At 32.4% G+C, this 25,697-nt stretch overlaps 3 protein-coding genes across 4 annotated transcripts; 2 read left to right on the top strand and 1 right to left on the bottom strand.

The window, feature by feature from the left end:
* On the top strand, positions 4,566 to 9,968 carry LOC18594662 (probable potassium transporter 13). Its single transcript, XM_018124098.1, has 10 exons — positions 4,566 to 4,852; positions 6,143 to 6,374; positions 6,448 to 6,696; positions 6,849 to 6,899; positions 7,233 to 7,493; positions 7,585 to 7,637; positions 7,864 to 7,978; positions 8,304 to 8,558; positions 8,654 to 9,176; positions 9,293 to 9,968. The coding sequence occupies exons 1-10, from the start codon at positions 4,805 to 4,807 to the stop codon at positions 9,723 to 9,725; spliced, it is 2,220 nt and encodes a 739-aa protein (XP_017979587.1). The 5' UTR covers positions 4,566 to 4,804; the 3' UTR covers positions 9,726 to 9,968.
* LOC18594664 lies at positions 19,099 to 20,088 on the top strand. The gene has a single exon (XM_007022290.2). The coding sequence runs from the start codon at positions 19,236 to 19,238 to the stop codon at positions 19,842 to 19,844; it is 609 nt and encodes a 202-aa protein (XP_007022352.2). The 5' UTR covers positions 19,099 to 19,235; the 3' UTR covers positions 19,845 to 20,088.
* On the bottom strand, positions 20,657 to 25,485 carry LOC18594665 (protein ROOT PRIMORDIUM DEFECTIVE 1). Of its 2 annotated transcripts, none has more exons than XM_018125153.1 (4): positions 25,290 to 25,485; positions 24,735 to 24,829; positions 22,124 to 24,125; positions 20,657 to 21,749 (listed from the first exon to the last, which is right to left on the bottom strand). In XM_018125153.1, the coding sequence occupies exon 3, from the start codon at positions 24,011 to 24,013 to the stop codon at positions 22,673 to 22,675; it is 1,341 nt and encodes a 446-aa protein (XP_017980642.1). In that variant the 5' UTR covers positions 24,014 to 24,125; positions 24,735 to 24,829; positions 25,290 to 25,485; the 3' UTR covers positions 20,657 to 21,749; positions 22,124 to 22,672. The 2 variants fall into 2 exon arrangements, with proteins under 2 accessions (XP_017980642.1, XP_017980641.1); XM_018125152.1 differs by having other exon boundaries at positions 24,735 to 24,863.

Below are 25,697 nucleotides of genomic sequence, written 5' to 3' on the forward strand. Positions count from 1 at the left end.
TAGATGAAACGGTATAGAAGTTTTGAAATAGTTTTCAACCAGCTTTTAAACTAAGGAAACGGAAAGTAGACATCAGTTTTATATCTCATAGGATAATACCAAATACATTTGGTAAAATGGTCAACAAAAGAAATATAGTATCTATATCCCTCTATCTTAACGGGCCCAAAACATCAATGTAAATGATCTCTAATGGTCCTCTACTAACTAGACTGGATTTATTAAATGGCAGCTTGTGGACTTTATTGTAGCTACAATGATTGCATGAGGAAAAAGTTTTGACTGCTTAATGAGGTAAAGAAGAACTCTTGATGATGGATTGCAAAATTTGAGATGGAGGATGTCCATGTCTTTTGTGCCAGGTATAGAAATCTATCTTAAGTGTAAGGGATGCGAGTGCAGACGGTTTGGTTGGAGGCTTAGTGTCCTGAAATTCATAGACTCCATCTCTATTCAGGCTTCGTGTAAATGACCGCCTCATGTGAAGATCCCTAACTGGGAAAAAGGATGGAAAAAGTTTCATAGAAACTTGGTTAGAACCAATGAGATTTGAGACTGAAATAAGATTTGTTTTTGCATTAGGTACACAGAGAATATTGTTCGATGAGAAAGTATGTGAGGAAGGATGGATAGAAGTAGAACCAGCGTGATTTATAGGTAAACTTGTGCCATCACTAAGGAATAGTTCATCTACACCGCCATACTCAGAGGCACAGGTCATTTTTGCAGCTTCTTAGTCACATGATGGGATGCACAGTGTCCACATTCAATTCTATTGACATGATTAGCTGCTATGGCAGACTGCTTGGGCATCCCCAACAGCCGACCACCACCCCTGGCCTCCCACTTCCTCCCCTTAGCTCAAAATCCCCTGACTAAAAGGTCCAAATACTTACAATAAAATCACCTCCCAATAAAGTGCCGGATTAATTGTTTTAGGCAGTGACCACTGCCCAGTAAGTATTAATTTAATTGGTTTAAATAAAGTGCCTAATTAATTATTTCTAATTAAATTCTTTAAAATTAACTCGTTGCAATTGATTCCCTCTCTGTTGCCTTTAAATCAAGTTAGGCAAAGAAACTTTTCACACTGAAGTTTTTTAATCCAGGAGGCAGAATATGATGTGTGCATATGGCCCAGACTGATTCACCAAATTTCAGGCCAAGTTTGGCCGATTGCCTAACTTTCTCTGTCCTGAAACAAACTTCCCTAGAATAGCCAGAGATTAACTTCCCACTTTCCTCTCACCACCTATAACTGTAATATTAACTTAGAACTTTGACAATGAAAAAAGAAAGTCCCATCTCAAACATGGAAAGCAGTATGTAGCTGAACCAAATGGTCACAGCTTCCTGTTCAGTCTTCACATCAGTCCATCAGAGCAGAACTAGCATCAGTTGGTTGACTTTCTTTAAAAAGTGTCAGCAAAAATGAGAGAAAGAAATTGACCGATTTGGCAGCTCTCTGATTGCAGTCATTACCCAACTGAATATTGACATATAGGTTTCTTCGACGTCCAGATGATGTATTGCATTGTTGTAATCGTCATTCTATGGTTCCACATCCAAATGGGCACACAGATTCGACGCTCTAAACATTAGAAAAATAGTATGAATTGTTAATAAATTCATGCCTTAAACAAGTGATGTACCGTAGATTGATTCAAATAGCAATAATAAAAGGACAAGGCCTTTTTGGACGGTGTTGCTTTTGTTTCAATCCCACTTATCTTTTCTGTACAAATTAGTCTTGTGGCTGTTCTCAAGATGTCAAGAAACTAGAAAAAAATCCAGGCATGAAAGGATCCTTATCTAGTTTTCACTGTTTAAAACTGTTTTCTTCTGAATAATTTGGCGTTAATGTTTGCATGATCTACAAATTAATTCACATTCCATAATCATATAGTCTGGTCATCATGTTACATATTTTTTTGATAAAATTTAAAGTAAGTTATCGATAGGATTCAAATTAATACTTAACGATTATCTACTAAAATAAAAAACTTTTACCGATCCAACGATGGAATCAAGATGTTGTTGATCATCAGGTCATGGTACGTAGGAAGCTATACTTAAGTGTTTCCCAAGGAGAACTAAAGCATTCGTATAATAAATATTTGATCTCATCGTGAGAAAATTATGCTAAAAAGCCTAAGAGGCAGGGGGTTAATTTACTTACGTTATTATCCTTATTCTCCCTATTGCATGAAATCCCAAATATATTTATGTACCATTTGACAAAAGGCTTGCTATAAAGTGCATGTTAATCATATGCCTAATTTAGTGGTACTTAACCCTTTTTAAAAGTTAAAAAGGGTTGAGGTACAAACTTATTTCTTTATTAGATTTCATTGCACAGTACAAAAAATAAAAGAACTTTTAAATATTAAAAGCAAAATTTAGTTTATAGGAGCTTATGCTAATGAACATTATTGAGCATTCGAGGACAAATAAATGTTGCAATACATCGTCTAGACTTAACTCAAACGATATAAATATTGGGTTAAATCTAGTATTTCTCTTTTTTATATTAAGAAAAAAAACAGATCTTGTGATACTCAATACGGGAGTGAGAAAAAAATTGAAGCAAAAAGTGAGTTTTTAATTTTTTAATATATGAAAATAAATAGATTTTAAAAGTCAAACAAAAGAAAATAGATAATTTATGTTGGCTAAAATGGATTGTTTAAAAAGAAATAAGAGTAGTTTTCAACTCAACTCATTAAAAAAAGAGTAAATTTTACATATTTGCCACTAATTTGATATATTTTTTATAACTTTACTTAATTAATCAGTAATTTTATAAAAAAAAATGGTATTTGTTAGTTCGTGATATCAATTTAGTTCTTGGCTTTATAATGGTAGAGAAAGTTTTTGTAATACAAAGCTTAACAAAAGATATTCTTAATTATTTCAAACAATTTCAATTTGGACAATAGTTTTTGTGGTAACTACCACTACACAAAACATGATTTAGTCTATATATTCTTGGCTGTAGAAGTAAGTAAAATTGGACCAGATCAATTACTCAATCAAATTAAATGTGATTTAGATAAAACGATTGGGTTTAATTATTCCATTGAGTCAATTAGTCCAAAATGTTTAGTCCAATTGGTTTATTGAATCAGTTCTCAGTTTTAAAATTTTAAACCAAACCAATCAAAAAACCAAATTAATTATATATATATATATTAATATATTTAATATAAAGTACATATTTTTTTAAAATTTATGTAAAATATAATCTACATTTAATATTTTTAATTTTTAATTATTATTTACTAAGTTACATTCCCCACCTTTCACTTTTTCATTTTTATTTTTTAACCACCTATCCTTTACTTTTTTTTTTCTCACCTAGTCACCTTTACACTTTACTCTTTCTTTTCTTTAAAATCTAAACCTAAATCCTAAACACCCTAAGCAAGTTGATAATTTGTTATGATTAATGGTCTTATGTTAGGTAGTTTTATTTTGTAGATGTTAATTTTATTATTTTTGACTATTTGTTATGTTGAATTTTAAATGTTAATTTAATGGTTTATGTAAAAAGACATAATTATACGAGTGAAGGAACAAATGTTATGTTTTTGTTACATTTAGATTATTTATATATTTTATAGCTATAGATGAAGTTTATAAATTTTAATATTGTAATTTGTAAAAAGAAAATGATAAAATTTTAATCCATTGGTTCAAAATTGAACCGATTGAACTAATTTGATGTTTGATTGGTTTGATTTTCTTTTATATTTAGTTAATTTTGATCAGTTTTTTATAAACATTTGGTCTATTTGATCCTTAAGTATATTAGACCAAATGAACCAAACGGCCCAATTGCTCACCCCTATTTGGTTAGGAGTTGATACATCAAGTTAACTTAATGCTTATTAAGAGGACCATGCAAATGGTCGATTCGATCAATTCAATTTGAAAATGTCAAAATTTCACCATAAAATCGACAAAACCAATCGAAATGTAGGAGATATCTGAACTAATTGAAAACCTAACAAGTTTGGTCAATTCAGTCAATTCCCACTAAAAATTAAAATTTTACTATCATTTTTTAATTTATAAAATTGAATAATCCGAATTATACATAAACAACATCTAACATGTAAATAACAACTAACGTTCAACATATACATAACATCTAGTATATATATATATAATTGATTAGGAAGTTTAAATAATTATTATTAAAAATTATATCCTTAATAACTTAAGTGGCCATTGACCGAGTTGATCCAACATAATTTGTTTCGGTGTGTTTGTTGAGATAGGAAGTATTTTGGTCTGCCCTAGTGGATGGTTTGGAGTTAAAACTCAATGAAATTATAGTATTTTGCCATATATGACAAAAGGAAACAATGAAGAAAAAAAAGGTGCACTTTAAAATGGCAAAAATGAGATTTATCCCTTCTGTTCAGTTTTTAGTAACCACCGTATCATGGGTGGATCCAAGAAGGTCATGCTACGGACCTTTCTTTGGGCTACCTTTGACTCTTTCTATTTAACTGCATGCCTTTACAAAAACTCACTCTCCAAACTTCCTTTTCTCTGTCTCTCTCATCAGATTCCTTTAAAGGCGATGTTATCATCCCAAGAGAATCAAAGTTCTAGATACTGTTCATTAACTTATCTTCTCTTTTGTTTCCTTACTTTCTGGGGTATCTATGATGTTCTGAAATGAACAGCTTTGATTTTAGTCACCTTTGAGGGTTAAGATACATAATTCAAACAAAAAAGTTTTAAGTCGTTCTTGTAGTTCATAAGGAATTCAATATCAACTCTCCAACTTCTGATGAGTATGGAATCCGAGACTGGTTCAACGACCCAGGTTTCTCGACTGGTAAGTTGTGCTTACATCAGTCTACCTCTGTGTCTACAGTTAAGAATTTCCATACAATTCTATTGCCTGTTTGGTTCCTGAGAAAGTTAAAAAGAAGAAGAAAGAAAAAAAGAATGAAGTTTTGGGTTCTTGTTTTGTTTCGTTTTCTCTGGAATAAATCTAAAGACTTGTTAGTATACTCCAGTGGTTGCATTCACATTTTTGTATTTTTCTTCACAATCAGAGACCTGTTTTTACCTGTCATCATGTTATACATATATATATTATCTCTTGATATAATTGCAAGGATTCTGGTGTAATTTAAGGCTATATTTTTACTGAACTGCTTGCATGTTCAAATTAGATTCTGCTTTCAACATGCTTTGTCTTATATTACATTATGAACTGATTGCAAATTAATATGATCTTGATGGTTGAGGAATTTCTTCATCTTCATCTTCATATTGTTCCTTTGCCTTCAATTTTTGTTTCTTAAAAATTTATCATCAGGATTTGCATTTTGGTTCTTCTTCTATCCAATTCTCAATTTCAATTCTACTTTAACTGACATAATTTATCAAACTACAAAATCATATTTTTTCCATATAATATTTAAAATTTTTTTTGAATTATTTAAAAAATTTAAATAAATATTTATTTTTTTAATACGTTCAATCAAATTTATATATTTATTTTAAACCAAATAGATTCTCATGATTAATAAATTAACTGTAGTTGGTCAGAATGTCACTTCAATTTATGTCATGTGATGTTGATGTATTATATTGATTTATTATAATAAAAAATGACATGACATGTTGATATTGAGAGATGATATGATTATATGACACTTTCATCTTTCACATCAACTTCGCATCAGTATAAAATGATAAATGTATTTTAATTAATGACAATTACTCAAATTTTAATTATAAAGATATATTTAACTTAAAATAAAAGTATAAAGGATTATTGAAAGTAATAGAAGACTAAAAACTTATTTAATTTTTTTTCAACAGTTTAAAGATTTTTTTAAATATTATGCATGATCTTATTATATTGTTATTAAATTGCGCGGTTTGACGTTAATCAAGCAGAAGGCAAAAGAGTTTGGAATGTTAGATATGTCTCGGTTCAATAAACTTCAATTATACAAATTCATTTACTTTGCGTGGTGTTGCGAAATGGATGGTTAATCTAATTTTCATTGTGATGCTACCATCTCTCTATTTATTATGTGATCAATAGTACATATAGAACTGAATCACTATTTCAATTAATAACAGTTGCTTTCTTATTCCTCTCTGCCAGAAATTCTACAGGACTACTCTCTGTCTTGCTTACCAGAGTTTCGGGGTTGTCTATGGAGATCTGTGCACATCTCCTATATATGTCTATAAAAGCACATTCTCTGGGAGATTGCAGCCGTACAGCGAAGACCATGAGATTTTTGGGGTTCTTTCTTTGATTTTCTGGACCTTGACAATCATCCCTCTTCTAAAGTATGCAGTCTTTGTATTAGGTGCCGATGACAATGGTGAAGGTGCCACACTAATCCGATAACCTATGCTTTCCAGCATTTTATTGCTTTAATGAACATAGTTCATCCTGAGCAGGAGGAACCTTTGCTTTGTACTCATTGCTCTGCCGACACTCAAGGATGGGCCTTTTGAATACTGCCAATGTAGCAGATGAGCATGTATCCACTGACAAGTCTGAAGAACCTATTGAGGACACACAAACTAGTTTACTCATAAAACAGTTCTTTGAGAAATATCATAGCTCTCGGGTTGTTCTACTACTCGTTGTTCTCCTTGGAACAAGCATGGTTATTGGTGATGGAATCCTTACTCCGACTATGTCTGGTATGAGCATTATAATTTCAATCATTCTGGCTCTTTCAAGTGATTTTTTTCCTACTCTTTGATTTTTCACGTTCGGTATTTTTTCCCCATATGTCAATTGAATTTGTAGTAAACTTGCTGACTAGACAGGTTTCCTTGATTTTGTTTTTCAGTCCTCTCTGCAGTCTCTGGTTTACAGATTAAGTTTACAGATTTAAATGAGAGTAAGTTCAATCAGAATACGTTTTTTCTTCTGTTCCACATCTGAATTCCTGAGTACAAATGATGAAAATAAATGTACTTGAACATCTGTTATTATTTATTTTTACTTGATCGTGCTTTCTTCTTCAACACCTCTCCCCCTCCCTCCTCCCATCTGTTTAACTATGACTTCATTTTCTATGGATTTGCAACACTTAAAAATTGTGATCGGATTGAATGGAAGAAATATTTATATCTGACTAAAAGTTCCATGACAGCCAAAGTTGCTTCTATATTCCATATATGACCACATGTGGGCTTTTTTGTGGTTCTTCTAACATGTTCATACTTGCCAGATCATACTGTGTTCTTTGCCTGCATTATCTTGGTTGGGCTTTTTGCTCTTCAGCACTATGGAACACACAGAGTTGGGTTTCTATTTGCTCCAATATTGATAGGTTGGCTTATATGCATTACTGGAGTTGGCATTTACAACATATTCCACTGGAATCCTCATGTTCTATGCGCTGTGTCACCACACTATATTTACAATTTCTTCAAGAGAGCTGGAAAAGATGGATGGAGTTCTCTCGGAGGCATTGTCCTTTGCATTACAGGTGTATTTCAGAGAAAGACCATAAATTTTTGTTGTTTCTGACAGGAACCTTCTTTTCGGTAAGCCTGAATATACTATGATTTCTCTTTCAGGTGCAGAAGCATTGTTTGCTGATCTTGGTCATTTCTCTCCGCTTTCTGTCAGGGTACTTATTGTTTCCTTCTATCTTATGACGCTTTGATACGTTTTTGAAAACTTAGACAATATGATTTCAAAGAGTACTGCTTTTACTTTGTGCTGCCAATTTTTATGATTGACTACCAACTTCCAATTGTAAGAACTCAAAATTATGTTGTCAGTTATCCTTTCTGCTTTGTAGTCTTTTATTTCAGTAACAGCTTTCCTTTTTGCTAATACAAATGGAATGACAGATAGGCTTTACAGCAGTTGTTTATCCTTGCTTAGTTCTAGCATACATGGGTGAAGCTGCTTATCTCTCCAAGCATAGAATGAATCTTCAAAGTAGTTTCTACAAGGCCATTCCTGGTAAGCTTGACAATTATATGATCTCTACAACTGAAAAAGAACTTCTTTGCTTTCCATTTTGAAGCTTAATTTTAAGCATGATGACTTTATTTAGTCGAAGAATAGTTATATGATTGTTGGACATAATCTTGAATCTTCATCAGAGAAATGGTTCACCTTACAAGGACACAAATCGTTTGCTTCATTTCTAAACTAAATTAACAAATAAAGGCATCATTAGATGTCACATTGTCATTTAATTTGGATCTATGTCCGTGCATGCATAAGTTTGTGCATAAATAATCTGATTTTTTTGTTTCTACTGCATTTCTTCCTTTGCTTCTAGAGGCTGTATTTTGGCCAGTGTTCATTATTGCCACTCTTGCAACGGTAGTTGGAAGTCAAGCAATAATCTCTGCTACATTCTCCATCATCAGTCAGTGCAGGGCACTAAGTTGCTTCCCGCGTGTGAAGATAATACACACATCAAAGAAAATACATGGACAGATATACATACCAGAGGTAAACTGGATGTTGATGATGCTATGCCTGGCTGTTGTTAATGGATTTAGAGACACTGACATGATTGGCAATGCATATGGTTTGTGACTTCTTGACTTATCCTTCTCTATATCCCTCATTTTGCTTCCTCTCTAAGCCAACAATTCGCTTTCGTCTGCGCTTTTGTTTACACAGGCCTTGCTGTGATTACAGTCATGTTTGTTACAACCTGCTTGATGTTTTTGATCATCATTACTGTTTGGAATCGAAGTGTTTTCCTGGCATTATTGTTTGTACTAGCCTTTGGATCTGTGGAACTGCTTTATTTTTCTGCATGCCTTGCTAAAGTACACAAAGGGGGATGGCTTCCCCTTCTTGTCTCTGCAATAATCATGTCTCTAATGTCAATATGGCACTATGGGACTTCAAAAAAACAATCATTTGAGTTGGACAATAAGGTATCTTTGGATAGTTTTCTTGCTCTTGTTCCAGGCCTTGGAATAACAAGGATTCCTGGAATTGGCCTAGTTTACTCCAATGTTGTCTCCGGTGTTCCACCAATGTTTGCACATTTTGTGGCAAGCTTTCCAGCATTCCATCAGATTCTCATCTTTGTGACCCTGCATAATGTTATGATTCCAAAAGTTCCAGCTGATCAGCGCTTCCACGTTGCTCGGGTTGGCCCACCTGAATTCTGTTTTTACCGGTGCATTGTAAGGTAATTGTTAATTAAATTCCTCAATCCATAATTCTAACATAAGCTACTGAGTACAAGTTATTATCTTCAGATTACTATTACTATTACTTTTATCATGAATACAACACAATGGATAGGTTTGGATACAAGGATGTTGGTGATAGCTATGACTTCCAAACCAAACTGATTGAAAAAGTCTCAGAGTTTCTGAAACGCGAGTCCATTAGTGAAGAATTTGCAGCCATAGGGCAATCACCACTTCCTGTCAAAGATGCTGGTACGTGTTATGAGATCATTGCTGGAGGCGCTGGTCGAAGAAGGCAAGCAGCTGGATGGAAAATGTCTCGATCCAGTAATGAAGTGGAGGAACTAATGGAAGCAAAGGAATCTGGGGTGTCTTACATGATGGCAAACACTCATATCAGAGCCAATGAGGCATCTTCTTTCTTGAAGAAATTTGTAATTAACATAATCTACGGGTTTATTAGACGTAATAGTAGGCGTCCTGCAGTTGCACTTGGGATTCCTCACACTTCCCTTCTCGAAATTGGTATCCTTTACCAGGTTTAACCACAGCTCAGAGGAAATAAGCAACTTGTTTCCATCAAAGCTGTGTTTAGAATTACATAAATAAGTCTGTTTCACCTCTCATTGTAAATACGGTTATAGATCAGTCTTACGAGGTATAGGTTTTATTGTGTTCTGAAAAAATGGAGTTAACTGCAAGATCAGTTTACATTGAAGGAAAAGATCAAATGTGAAAGAATTTTCCATACATAGTTAAAAGTTACCTGTCTTGTGTTGATATTCCCATCCTAAAATTCCAATTCTAGTTTCCTAGGTTCAATATATAGAAAATTGAGGAAATAATCTGTTTGTACATGACATGTATGAAATGATAAAGCATATTGCAGAAGGCAACCCTGCTAGAAGAAGGTTTTGCTTAGCAACTATTGCCCTACCACTCAATGTTTCTTATAATTCTGGATGTTCTTAGTTCTGACCCTGTCTACTCTTTTTCATTGGAGGTTTAGCTATATTGATTGACCGTGTATTCCACTTCCACCCTTTTTGTGATTTTTTTTTTTATTCAGAGAAGGGAGATTGGAATTTTATTATTTAAGTAGAGAAATCATGTATCAATTAATAAATCAAATATTCATATACGTAATTATTTTTTAAAATTTTTATTAAAAAATATATTTTTATAAATTTTTTATTTACAGGTACGTTTATTTTAGTATCATGAATTTCACGTTAATAAAAAATATGATAAATTTTAAGATAATAAGTAAAAAAAAAAAATTTCTACTTAATATGCGTGTTTTGTATTAAAACTATAAACTGGTGAGAAAGACATAAAGTTAGGTGTAGTGCAGTGCACCTCGACAGGCTGAAGAAGGCCGACTCATGGCTTTATCGACTCCAGTTAGGTGTAGCTGTCCAGCTGCCAAACCCAACCTCGTTGCGCCAAAGTTGGGCCAATGTGTTGGTGTTATGGGTAGTCCACCCAAGCAGGAGGATGTCTTCATCTAGCCTCCCAAGGCCAGATCACATGTAAAGGGTTACCATGGAATTTTAAAGCATGGCATTACATTTGTCTCATGGCAATGTAAGACAGTTGATACAAGTCAAATACTTGGATTATTCAGAATAAATAAATAAAATATTTTGATGTTGAGGTAGAAATGCAAATTGGTTGAAGGGCTTTGAAGCACGTAACCATGGAGAAGACAAATAAACATATCCTATCCCATATAGATTCTACATTTATTATTCCTGTTGTCTTACGCGACCACAAACCAAGTTAAAAAACTCCATGAACAATGACATGCAGGTTTGAGACTACCGCATATCCAAGCATGGATTTATAGCTATGGGATTCCAAATCCCAACCCCCAGCTGTTCATCTCCTACATCATTTAATTAAAAAGCCAGCAGGCCTATTTTTTAGATCTATGATGATATTCTTGGATTTATGTCCAGTCCTTGTCTTTCAAGTTTGAATTGAAATTTGAGACATAACAAAGAGCTGCATGTCTGCTTCACTCTGTTGCTTATTAATTATGATGGAGAGCTACATATGATGTGTCAAGATGGAGTACTAAAAATTTTTAAGTGTAAAAAATGGCAAATTGCATGCAGACACTTGGACTCTTGAGATTAAGATTAACAAGTTCCATTTCCAAATTCAAAATCATAACTCTTTCTCACGTTTCTATAACAGAAACATAGTTAATTCGAAGGAGGTTTGAACTTGAATCTTCCATGTAAAAGTCTTAAATTTAAATTCTAAAAGAAAAGTTGTGGGATATATAAGATGGGAGAATTTTTTTTTTTTTTGTAATTCCTAATGCAATGAAATTCGACTTGTAATAATAAAAAAATACACGAAATTGTAAGTGAGAGACTGCTCTTACTGTCACAATCCATTAAGATTTAACTTTTTATCGCTTCGATTCGTAAAAATAAAAAAAAAATAGACAATTTTGTTTTCATAACAAGGAGACTTTAAAATTATAAAATTTTTCAAATTCTAGTAACCGTAGCATATTGATTTGAATCAATTTTAAGTTAATTTTTGTATAATTATATATAGTGTTAGGTCACGTTATTTGATTATTTTCATTTTTTTATATGGTGATTATGTCATATATATGATAAAATAAATTCTTTAATTGTTAGAATTACATCTTTTCACCTTGTTCCGCTATTATAATTTTATAAAAAAAATATTCATATGGTCACAATGTAAAATGAGGCCCATTTCACCATGGAGATTTAATAATTAATGTAGTCCATGCTCATGTTTACGTGCAATTTTTTAAATTAAATCAGTTATTTCCATGTAATAATAGACTAATAATTGAAAGAAAATGTCTATTAAATCGATTGTTAGAGTTTATATCATCTTACATTTTGCAATATTGAAAATGAATTAGAGTTTTATAGAATGCTACTAGATGATTGACTAAATATTACTACACTTCTCCTTTTTTTTTAATTCTAAAATACCATTCTCTCTCTCTCTCTCTTGTACTCTTCATTAATTTTACTACAAATTCTATTATTTAAAAGAATTAATAAAATATACATACTACAAATTCTATTATTCAAAATGTTTCAAATACCCTGTAAAAATTCAAGTAATACCACAGACAAGTGTCACTTATAAAATTCTTCTATAAGTTAAAATCAATATATTTTAAAAGAATTAATAAAATATATATATATGCTCCTTTAATTTTTAATATTATCAAGCTAAACAGATGTAGGGACATGAATCTCTAAGGTACATTATAATTATAATATAAAGGAAAAAGAGTAAGGTGAAGGCGTCAAAACATTCCAAGAAATGACAGATAGGGTCAAGATTCTGCGGCGATCACTGTGGGCCTCACACGCCAATCCAACGATACGGATCAATAATTCAGTACTCCAATAACCTGAGAGAGTGCTTTATCTCCTCCTCTTTCTCCTTTCATCCCCAAATGCTTTAGTCTATTTGTTAGGACGTCACTGAATTGACTATTTATCCTCCACTAATTAATTCATTAATTCATTTAATGAATAATATTGTTGTCTAATTTTTTAATGTCAAAAAATAATAAAAATATATTTGAAATATTAAAAATAAGAGTATTTAGTGTTTAAACATGAAAAGATCTGACTTAATTTTAGCATATCTCAAAAAGAAAAGATAGACAAAAAAAAAAAGATGAAGTGCATTAGAATGATTTATCATGATTATACATTCAAAACTTTTAATAGAATAATAAGTGTTTTTTTCCCTAATAATAGAAATATTTTAGATTTTTTACTGCATTTGATTGATAATTACTTTTGCTATTGTTTGAAAAAAATTCCATCAAAGCATTTAACTTGTAAGTAGGTGTATGCATTTCTCAACTCAAAGAGCTGAGTTTGGATCCTTCTTCTCCCAAATTCTTTTTGAGTTTTGGAAAGAAAAAGAAAAATAACATAGTGTTTAGATCTTAAATAAACATTATTTTAGTAGAATTGATACAAAAAGTTAATATTACATTAATATTTCAAATTAATTGAAATTTAATATTAAATCAATTAATAATATTTCGATTATAAAATAATAAATTCATATAAGAGTTATTAATAATATTTTCTATTAGAATATTCAAAATTATAACCAAGTAATTTAATATTATTAAATTATTTGTATTAAATAATAAAATTGTGAGATGAAATAAATTAATATTGTAATTATGTAATAAAATTAGATATTAAATAAAATTAATCATTTTTTATATAATTATCGTCTTAAACATTTATATTTATATTATTTAGTATTTAGATAATTGTAATACGAAATTTAAGTGATACTAAATTGTAATAACATTTAATTGTAAAAAATTATAAATATTACCGTTCTTCTCTTCAAATTAATTTATTATTAATTTTAGAATATAAAACTGAAAATAAAATAGAAAATAGAAAACGAAAGCTGGCAAACGACACTTCAGGAATTAATTATATATCACTTTTTTTTTTTCTGCAACCACCATGTGCTTATACAATCACCAATTCATGTCTCACTCAGTAGTGTTTTCTTACATCCTACATACTATTTAAAACATGTATGTTGTTTTCTATAAAGTAATTTCAACAATTACAATTTTGGATTTTTCATTAATATCTGATGTGTAGTTTTAAGGTTTAGTTTTTTTATTTAACAAGGTTTACTAGTTTTTCTTATATATTAGGGAAAAAAAGTTTCATAATATTCCCCCAAGCTTTCCCAAAATCCTGCTTTTACCCATATTATTTTCAAACCTTTTTCATACTAATCTTTACTAGACTTTTTTAGTTTGTTTAAAATATCATATTTATCTCAACAAGTTTTGATATATTTGATTTTAGAAATAATTATATTTTTAAAAGTTTTTTTTCTTTTTTGGTGACAATGTGTGACACCAGACAAGCATGCCCTCAACTTAATGGTTTGAGATGCAACTTGTGTTTAAAAGCTCGATGATTCATGAGATTCTGCAATTCAAATCAAGTATTATATTTTTAGAAATAACTTTACTTAAATCTTATACATATACTTAATTCTTAAATTTATCATCTTTCTTAAAGAAGTTTCATTGTATGACATAATAACTAGTTTTCAACTTGTGTGATACACAATAAATACAAACATATTCTAATATTTAATATAAATAAACTTATAATTGCATTGTGAGTGAATGAATTTGTACAAAATATAGGTAGATAAAATTTCAACTCTTTAAACATTTTTGGAAGCCAAAAAAATTAATTCTGTCATTTTCAGTAAACAAAATGAAATAATATAACCCATGTTAGTTAAGGGAAGAAAATGGCATAGAAGAGATGTTTGCCGAATTGTACTTTAATTGCCCTTCCAATCATGGTACCCAATGAGTCAATTGCAGCAATAATAATTCCCCTTAGTGAAGTACTATCGGTCCCCTCCCATGTGTAGCTGTAGGGGTGCACTGCCAACACAATTAATTGCTCACACACTCTTGCTGTCCTGCACAAACTTTCCGAAGTCCAAACCAATGCATTTTGTACTATTTATTCATATTTCATTTCCCAAACAAACTTAAAGTTGACGTGTTAAGCATCTGTATATATCAGTCCTTAAATGTAACCCTAACTGCAACATTTATGATAAAAAAAAAAGTCTTGGCTCTTCGTGACATTTATGAAATGAGAAAGAAATACTTACCAAAAATCAAAGCAACTTATCTGCTTTCCATTTTTCTTTTCTTCAAATCTTACTAAAATCTTCAGTCTTCATGCTTTTGTTGCTTCCCTCAAACACGTGTTTATTTTGTGCATATATTAAGGGAGGAGGCTTTACATGAGCATATATACCTACAAACTAACTCATCTTGACATTGGGTTTATCATCTCTCTCTCTCTAGAAGAAACACCATGTATTATCTATCTCTGGTGGCCTATCACATATTCTTCAATTCAACTAAATATCTGTATCTTCTTCTTCTGCTTGGCTCTGCTTTGCTTTACATCTTCATGTTTCCTAAAGAGATGGGAAATATGCAAGAATGGGCAGCTTTGGGTCCAGGTAACAATGGAAACAAGACTTTCGGGCAATTACACTACTCCCCAGAAACCTCAACTTGCCTTGATTCAAACCAATCCTATTATAAGGTCTCGACGGTTTCCACTTTTTATCAGTACTTGAGCTAAGGCTTTACTTGTTTTTACTATCATTTCTGTTCCTGTTTCTGTATGTTGTGATCACATCATCTTAGATGTGCATGTTGTGATTCTTTTTAACCATTTGGTGAGTTTATTTTATTTTTCTTTCCCAAGTTTGCTTTGTAACTTGTGATTATATTCCTTCCTTTCTCTTTTTTATTTGCTTTTAACAAAACTTTTTCCAGATATTTATATGATTCGTGTAAATATGTTTGTGTTTTTCTTTCTTTATATCTAAAATAAAAAAATAATATAACTTGAACTTAAGGTCTTTACTCTTCTCTTACCCTTGTCATTGCAGCTTTGTAAGTGGCTATGTTACTAGAAATTATTTATTACTTTTTGTGATAAAAAGCCTATTTTCACTTTATTACTTATGATTTGAAGTATACACTTGGAAATAAATTAAGATAATTATGACTTTTTTTAAAAAAATTGAGAAGCAGATATGAATTTAATTCTTTGAATTAAGAAATACGTACACATACTATTGAAAAAGTTTGAAAAGTGTCCAATTATGAACTCAATTATTTGTAAAAGTAATATTAATAAATGACAAGAAACTAATTAAATATTCAAATTCCAGTAACATTAGGTGATCAAAACCCAAAACAAACCAAAGAAGAAAATATGTAATTTCTTTTCATTATGATTCTTTAGAGACTGCAATTAAATAAAAGAAAACCCCATGAAAATGAAGTTGAAGATTCAGGGGTTGGCAAGCAGCCTTAATGGCTGGAAATTAAATTGGTTTTTCTCTGGGTGAAAACAATGGGTAGGAAATCGCAATCTCAACGCCGAACTAGTCATCCAGTTACCTTCAACATTTATTGAAACTGGGCAACCAAATTTCACCTTTCTGACGCTCGTCATATCATGTCACGACAAAGCATTGTCTTCCAACTTTATGATGGAATTGACGTGATAAATAAAACTCAATTGAATTATGCATCCTTGGTGACATGTCATTGCCTGGTGGCCAGTAGACCACGTGCGGCTTTACTTACTTCGCTAAATTACTATAATCCCTGTCAAGGCATTATGCTGCCTGGAGTGCTATATATTATGACAAAAATTATTCAGATCTATGCACATATATAGCGTCTATAACAGACATCTCAGCTGTTAGAATTTGTGGTTCAATTTTTAAGATGAGGTGGACCACAGATTTATAAGATAAAGAAAAAACTGTCACTTACTGAAGTTAAATTTGGTTTTGAGTAAATAACATAATATAAAAAAATCATAAATTATTCATAAAATTTTAATTAATTTTTGTGATTAATAATTGATTAATTATTATTAATTAAAATACCATTTACTTGTTATGTTAACGTGTCATGTTGACTTGTTATAATTGATTATGACATAACATTAAGAGTGAGCAAAGTCGGTTGCGGGTCAATTTCGGTCGATTTTTTGTAAAACCGATCAAAAATTTTCACCAAATTAACCGACCGAACTACAACCCTCCAAAATCAATTTCAATCGATTTTTGGGATAGGCGGGTCTGTCGATTTCAGTGTAGTTTTAGGAGACTGTGGGCTCAGTTTGATTTGAGTGAGAAGCACCGGTAATAGGCACCGGTATGGTTGTATGAGACGACTGCTGGCTTAAGGTTCAGTTGGAGAGGTAGGAGGCTGCAAGGCAAAGGAGAAAATAAGGGGGGTCGGGCCGTCAGGGGAAAGAGAGAAAATATGAGAGTTAGGCTCCGGCGGTCTGCAGAAGTGAAAGGTAGGTTTTAGGTTTTTGAGGGTGAATTTACTCTTTTACTCTTATGGGCGGCGGAAGGGAAAGTATGTAATGAGGGGCATTTTTATACTTTCACTATCCATGAAAACCAAGGCAGTCACCGGCTTGTTATTCGGTCTGTTGGGGGGGAAGGAGTCCCCCCCCGAGGGTCGAGCCGATCAGCCGACAAGGCCGATCGGCATGACCGACAGTGGTGGTCGGTTGCTCGGTTGCAACCGATCGCTGCACACTCCTACATAACATGATATATGACTTCATTAAAGGCGAAGCTTAGTATAATTTTGGGGAGGTCAAAATTTTTAAAATTTCTTTTATAGTATATAAAATTTTTATAATTTTTAATATATTCTCTTAATAGCATGCTCAATAATTTATACAAATAAAGAATTAAAAAAAATCTCAAATGCTTCACTCAATTTTAATTTTTTTTATTTTTTAATGTATATTATTATTTTTATTTATATTTTTATACTATTTGCTCATATGTTATAAGTTTCTAAATATTTGTTTTTTCAAATTTTTAAGAACCATCAACCATATTCTTTTTTTTTTTGTTATGTGATATGTGAGTTTCATGTTTGTCTTTTTTCTGTTATTTGGATTTTCTTTTTCATGATTTTAATTTTTAAAAATTAATAAATTATTATATAATTCTCAAATATAAGTTGTAGTGTTGCATTGTTGCTTAAAATTTTATCAATGTATCATTTTTTTAATTAATCCTGGTTATGTAAGAGAAAATTATCTTGAGTAAATCTTTTTGATATGTTTTACGGTTTATATTTATTTGAAAGGAAATTATCTTAAATATATAATCTTTAAATAATCTTAATTATATAAGAAGAAATTATTAATCTTGTATATTGTATTTAACTCTTTATATTTTATATATTATAGTTTTATATTTAGTATTATAAGTTTAGATAGAAATAAAATAAAGAATATTGAATATTGAATGCATTAATTTTTTTTTTCAAGTTTGATTAAAGTATGAGTAGGTTGAAAACATTTAACAAATGCTTCTACATTTGAATCATTAAATCTCAATGCTTCAACTCATGAACAAAAGTAATGTGAATCAAAATGTCTAACACTCAATCTTAAAGAAATAGATTTTTTCAGTATATAATTTTTAATTGATGAATTTGAATTCAGAAAATATAGTTGAACACAACTTTTTAGAAAAATCTATTGTATGTCTTTTCTTTATTGATTTAGTATTATATAAAATTATTTCTATTACCAATCTTTTGATTATTGATTAAGTTCAATATATTAATTTTTAAATTTTTAATCTTTACTTACTTGTCTTTGGCTCCCCTAACAAAAGTTGCCTAAACCTCAAAACATTTTTCATCCTCCATATAAATGTCGTATCAGTATCATGTGAATATAGAATATTAAGTGATTTTTTAACTAATAATAAACAGTAAATTGTTAGTTTTTATTTAATCTAATATAAAAATATAAAAGTTTAATTGAATATAATAGAATAATAATGACTTTTCTAAATTTTTTTAAAGCATTATATCTCAAAAACAAAATTCCAATCGTTAAATGTGGCTTAAGTAGACAATTCAATAACGACCAAGTATAAAAGGAATTAGATGGTATCTAATTAAATTTAGGTTCTTTTTGTACCCCCCACGATAAGGAAAAAGGCCCTTGTGGCTTTTGTGTTAGGATGGGCCAACAATATATGAACGGCAGAGTGTGATAGATTCATAAAAGTGAGCTGTAAATTAGGGATGAGCAAGTTTGGAATAAAATAAGTTTTGGAGGACAATTCTGTAATTTCAACACCACAATTTGAATCTTGACATTCACGAAAAAGACGTTATGAAAGCTCACACGCTCCAAGTTCCAATCACCGCCCGAGGACATTCCTGGAAAGAAGAAAAACATTTAAATGCCCAATTCGACCGTTGCGAAGATTTATATTAAAAAACCCTCCCTGTTTACCGTTGGAGAAAACAAAACCACCGTAACCCCCCCGTCCCTCCCTACTATTTCTCCCTTCAAAAATCTCTTTCTTCCTCACTTTTCTTCGTTGTCACTCAACTCAACTCAACTCTCTCTGTCTTTGTCTTGTATATATCCATGGCGGATCAAAGCTCAAACCCATCAATTATGGAGTCAAAACAACCACACCCACTTCACCAAATAGCAGAAACACCAACCCACAGGCTGCTTTTGAAACAGTGGGTGAAAGAAGAGGAGCTCATTTTCAATAGAATTTCCCTCAAGGAGACTCAAATCGACTCCGTCCGTAAAGAAATCACTCAGCTTTACATCTTCTTCTTCCTCTTCCACTCCATCTCTCTCCTCCTGCTCTTCAACTCTTCTTCCAAGGACCCTCCCACCGGTGCCTGCCATAGGTCTTGGATCCCATCTCTGTGTTCTTTGCTATGTTCCATGGGAATTACCTGGGCGGTTAGGTATAAAACTGATGTGGAAGGGCACTTGGAGAAGCTGTTGGAGAGGGAAAAAGAGGATGGGAAGTTGTTGGCCAAGTGTGTGGAGGAGTTGAAGAAGAAAGGCGTGGAGTTTGATCTGTTGAAAGAGGTTGATGCCCTTCGGAGAGCCAAGAGTTTGAGGGTGGAGGCTAAAGCTGTGAGGAAATGGTCTGCTAGGGACTTTGTTACATTGTTTTTCTTCACTGTTTCATGTATGGTTCTTGGGTTAACAAGGATTATTCTGTGCAGTTAATTAGAGTTGTTGGGATCATGTATGAATTTTGGCATATTGGGGTATTGATTCTTTTGTGGGGTTTTTCTTTTTAGTACATTTGGCAGAGGATTAATCTTGGATTCTGTCACATAGAATGGCTGGGGAATTCTTTTTCTTTTCTGAGTTGGAAGTATTTGCAGAATATTCTGTTCTGCTTTTGTAATTTGCAGCACTTTATTATATGCACAGACCATGAAATAAGAATGATGTTTTTTCAGAATTATTTGCTTTCCCATTCCCCATAATTTGGTGGCAATCATAATTAATCTAATTGTAGGATGATGCCCCCATATAAACTCAAACTTCCAATAAAATCCACTACAGCACCTAAATTTCGAGGGCACCAAAATACCTTTATTCAACTTCCAAAAACAAAAAAAAAAAAAAAAAACTTGCCAATTATGTCAAAATTATTCTGTTTGCTGGGGGTTAGGAATGTAACCTTAAACCATGACAACATATTCATCATTTGTACAAGATATCTAAATAATCATTCTACATAATAAAAATATTCCACATAAATAATTAATCATCCTAAAAATATTTATCCTAAATAATGATAACTATTAAGAAATTATAATTAATCATCCTACTCGTAATAAACTCTAGAACTAAAAGACAAAAAATAAGAATAGGATTCGAGTTTTGAGATAAAGAGTATAATGAGATGAATGATAAGTATGTATCTCATCCTACCTCATATATTATATGGAAGGTTGAAATTTATAATGAAATTGTAAAATTCTTTTAAAGATGTAGGTGTCCAGAATGCTACTTTGGAAAAGCATAAATGAATCAAAAATAAGAAAAATGGCACTAGCAATATCAAAATACTAGTACAAAACTGTCATTAATCACCAATGTACAACAGTTTACATGTTTCAGAAATTCCATTTTCATGCTTCTTGGCTAAATGGCTCCTGCATTGTTCTTTAATGTGTTTGCAGATGATGGTTCTGCCATGGCTTCACCTTAGTGCTTTACAAACAATAAACTCATTTCATCAGTCAGGGGAAACAACCAATAGCAGCAACACAATTTACTCAAGAAAACATCCAAAAAGATTTCCCAAGCCTCACCTGTAAGCCCCAAACCCCTTCCAATATTTTTTCACAAACATATTATGTTCAGGTTTAGTCTGTAGGCTAATTACAATAACCCCTACTGCGTTGAAGCACTGTAACAGCTATATCTCATCACAAACGACAAACTTAGAGTTCTGACCAAACTTGATACATCCAAATATAGCTTCGGAGGACAAGAACACAATGCAGCTATTTTTTCTTTTTTGACTAATATGCAATGCAATTTTCTTCTATTTTGGCAATAGACGTAACATGGTTCCACCAAAACCATGGAGATTAGTTTACAACAGAAAAGAGTTGACAGGTTAATTTGCAAGTGCTATGACATTAATAACTTAAATCTTAACAATTTTGTCATTGGACAATGAAAAAAGATAGCAATTCTTTTTTCCCGTGTTCAATTCTCTGCATGCTAAAGGATGTGGAAGCCATAAACTTTTGAAATTCACAGGGCTGAATACTCGACTTCTTGTGTACAAGGACGACGTGCAACGAATGTGATCTCATCTGGGAAGGAACCTGGATTAAAGCAAGTAATTCCAGCATATTTGAATGCCTTCTGCTCAATTCTACCATCCAAAATGATTGCAGGCAACAGATGCCTCCCTCACAGCAGCAACTCAACAAGAACTCGGGCAACCAGTAGTCAGACCAAATCAGACGAGAATAATCATAAGGATAAAGACTGACATCATACCTCAAGTTTCCATGTTGGAAGCAGAAACAAGCACAAAAACCAATCCACAAGACAGTTATACCCAGCTACATATATGTTTCATTCACTTCACAATAGGGGAATCTCCAATGACATGCAAAATTATTTAAAAGAAAACATCAGGTAAATAGATAACTGGTAACAACATAACTAAGTTTATCTACTTGTTGATTGTCAGTGATTCATTGACCAAAACAAACAAAGAAGTAATTTCATAATTTTACCACTGCACTACAGTGCCAATGAACCCCAAAAAATTCCCATTAATTCAAGTCAGTATAACTTGTTTCTATAAGATTATCAGTGCTTTTCAATGCTCTTTGATGATAAACATATCAAACCAAAAGTACGAGTCCCAAAACAGCAACAGAACATGAAAGTAAGCCAGACACTGTCTTTTGTATAAGAAAGAATAGAATATGTAGAGCAAACCAAACAATAGAGATAAGAAATCTTACTGATTGTGTTGAAGAAGCAGAGCAAATGCAAGCCCAGGACAGATCGAGGGCGAGAAAGGGAGAGAAGCGTACAGCCAAGACCCAAATCAAAGGAGACAGAGCGATGGAACCCACCCAAATCAAAGGATAGAGAGACATATGCCCAAATTGAAGAAGAGAGAGATAGAAAAGAAGAAAATGCCTAAAACAAATGAGCAAGGTGAGGAAAAACCAAGCTGAAACTAGTAAGAAAATGTCTTATAACCTTCAAGGGTGTAACTGCAAAATATTTTACATGAGGAAGCTGTTTTCTCCCTTCCAAACAGCTAAACTCATGAAAATGTTTTCTGGAAAAAACTTTCCTCCATTCCAAATGGAGCCATAGCAACATTCAACAAGAAAAAGCATGAACTGTAAGCAATAAGAGGGTTACACTCTTTCACTGTCTTGAGGTTTATCAATTGTCTGTAGCAGCAGATTGTGGATCACCCTCTCATCTCTGTTCAAGCTGGTATCTGTGCTATTTATGAGCAAGAATCTGAATGTCGCAAAATGTTGAGTGCCTTATGATCAACTAGAGTCATCCTTAAAGAACACGTCACTTTGACTACTTTCACTCTCACAATCATCAAATGCTTGCTCGGAATGATTGATTTCACCTGGACTCTCCAGGACTTTTCCATCATAACTATCTAAAATTGGGAGAACCCAGTCCCCATCTCTTCTGCCTTCCCCGCTTGTTTTAAAAACTAAACCATTTCTTTCCTCCTTGATTTCTTCTTGGTATTGCAATGATCTAGTATTTCGACACCCTAGCAAGATAAGGTCCAACATTTTCCTTCGAACAACATAAATTGGATTTGGTACTACCAGACACCCTTTGCAATAGGCTTCTCTAAGGAGAACAGTTTGAGCACTTCCTTTGGTGGATATATAAAAAATGCCAGGGTGTTTCAAAAGCAGTTCACGCACATTAACTTCTATAGCAAAGTCCTTCCTAAAATGAGCCAACCTTTCAACCTCAACCATCTTCTCTACTGTCAAGCTCAATAACTCATGAATAATCCCAATCGCTCGCTTCTCAAACCGCTCAATACCTCCACAAGTACGCACTCTAACAACCTCTTTCTTCTCATAAGGCTTCAAATATGGAAGCCTCTGCCAGTTCTTCATTCTCTCCCTGTATCCTCCCTCAATCTTAAACCCAGTAGGGAAGTTAATGGGAAACGCATAACTTGTCTCAAACTCACTCAACCACTTATCTTTGTACTCCTTTTCTCTCCATTTTTCTACTTCAGCCACTGCCAAATTCTCTCTGTCAACCAATTCAACAATTTCCAAATCAATTAACCTAAAGTCCTTTGAGTATTTTCTTAAAATAGAATCTCTAAAGTCTGTGGGCAAGCCCAGTTCTCTCCTAATCAGCCTTAAAGCATGAACATGAAGTGTCCCATTTTTTGACATCATCAGCAACTTCTTTATTCTCTGCACCAATTCTGATTCACAATCTTTCACAACATTTTTTTCCTCATCAATCAAATCCTTCACTCTTCGAGTTATTCTGCAGCACAAGTTCCTCCTGAGCGGATGCATAAATACCTCAAACACATGTGGGTATTTGTGAACAAACGCACCCATGCCCACATTCAGACCCACAATATTTTTCCACCGTGACATCAGCTGTACAGAGACAAAGGGACCACGCTTTCGCTGCGACATAAGGTGGTGAATATTGAGGATGGTTTTGACTTTGTGGATGTGTGTCATGAGCTTGTCCAGCTTTAAATCTCTTGTTCTGGTTTCTAATCGAGTCTGAGCAGAAGCAACTGGTTTTTTCCATCTCATTTGTAAAAATGAGTTGAATGGGCCAAATGATATTCTGTTATGTCTTAAGCTTTTCACAAAAATCATGTTTTGTTACCCACGATGCTTCTCCACTAAGATTAAAAGTTTCTTCCAGGCTAATAATGCATCAATAATTTGCATAATACAATATGAATACAGCCAACAAACCAATTGACACCTGTCCCTAGAAAAAGAAACTTTAGAATTCAACCCAAACTATACTAAATTCCATAAACAACTATTTAAAATAGCATCAGCTCCAACTCAAAATTAAGAATATCACCAAAGTTTTTCTTCAATTTAATCTATATATTACTCAGAACCCACTACTAGTCCAAAATTGACAGTTTAAGCTCTAAATCCAAAATCCCAATTTTATGTTTGAGGAAGGTTTTAAGCAAGCACAAACCCATCCTTCAGTTAAACAAGTTATTTGTCATCCTAATCTTTTGAACTTAAATTGTTCGAGATTACCATTCACATTTGTGCCAATGGAATACAGTACATAACAACAAATTTAAGCAGAACATACAGTTTGCTTTGCTATTGTTTTATCAATGAAATTCATTAAGTGCAAAGTAACTGGCAATCAAATATAACAGATATTCCAATTAACAACAACAAACAGAAATGAAAATTGAAGAATAATTGAATCCTTTAACTAAATCCAACAACCCTTCATTTTTCCCAATAGCAGTAAATTAAAGCAAATAGCAGATAAATCAAAACAATAAGATACAAATGATAAAGCAAATAACAAGTGAGTTTCTCCAGTAAAAACCTTTACCTCCACCAATTTCAAACTCTGGGTATAAGCTACTTATTCCAACAATTCGTAAGAAGTCGTCCGTATTTGGAACTGGATGGGCTTATGGTGCTGAGCTGCTCCATTTTCATCGTTGGGAAAAGATTGAGACTTATTTAGAAAAAGAAAATAGAAATTGGGGGAATGAATAATAAGTGTAATGGGAAAGATAACTCGACCATAAATTTGAACGATTCAAGACAATGAACATTATACCACCCAAACCTTAAAAAATAAAAATTAATAAGTATAATTGGATATAAAAGCATATTACAGTTTTAAAAATTAAAAATTAAAAATTACAATCATACTTTTCTTGGAGAATAAAATTCATTATCTTGATTGGTGTTACGTTTAGTCATCTCTTGGTTTCTAATCGATTATGATGTTACTTTTAATTATTTACTTTTATTTTTCGAACAACCTTTTAAGCTGTATACACCACGTTATTTGAAAAAAGTTTTAGCCAAAAGATCAAACAAAACAATTAATATGTAATAGAAATTAGAAAGAAAAAGAAAAGTGAAATGGGAGAACCTGATGGCTGATGCTGTTGCTGTGGTCGTGGCTCAAAGGTCGAAGGTGGGAGTTGCGGTGCGTCAGCCGGTGGAGGAGGAGGAAGAGCCTCAGCCTCGGTATCCCCACCTGGCGGAGAAAAGGAGGAGGAGGAGGCGGCGAATGGGAGGAAAGCAAGAAATTCGTTTCCGTACGACAACAATAATAGCGTTGGACTTTTTTTTATTGGTAAAATAATGAAAAATAGATTTTCTATTTTAGAATAATGTTTTAATTTACATATTAATTTAAGCACAAACTTCACCTATAGTGAAATAATTTACATAATAATGTTTTCTATTTCATTACATAATAATGAAAAATAATTTACATATTATTTTAGAAAAGTAACTACTAAGGACCCTCCCCCCTTTTTTTTTAACGTTATGT

The sequence above is a fragment of the Theobroma cacao genome, chromosome 7, assembly GCF_000208745.1.
Source record: "Theobroma cacao cultivar B97-61/B2 chromosome 7, Criollo_cocoa_genome_V2, whole genome shotgun sequence".
In the NCBI taxonomy this organism is placed as follows: Eukaryota; Viridiplantae; Streptophyta; class Magnoliopsida; order Malvales; family Malvaceae; genus Theobroma; species Theobroma cacao.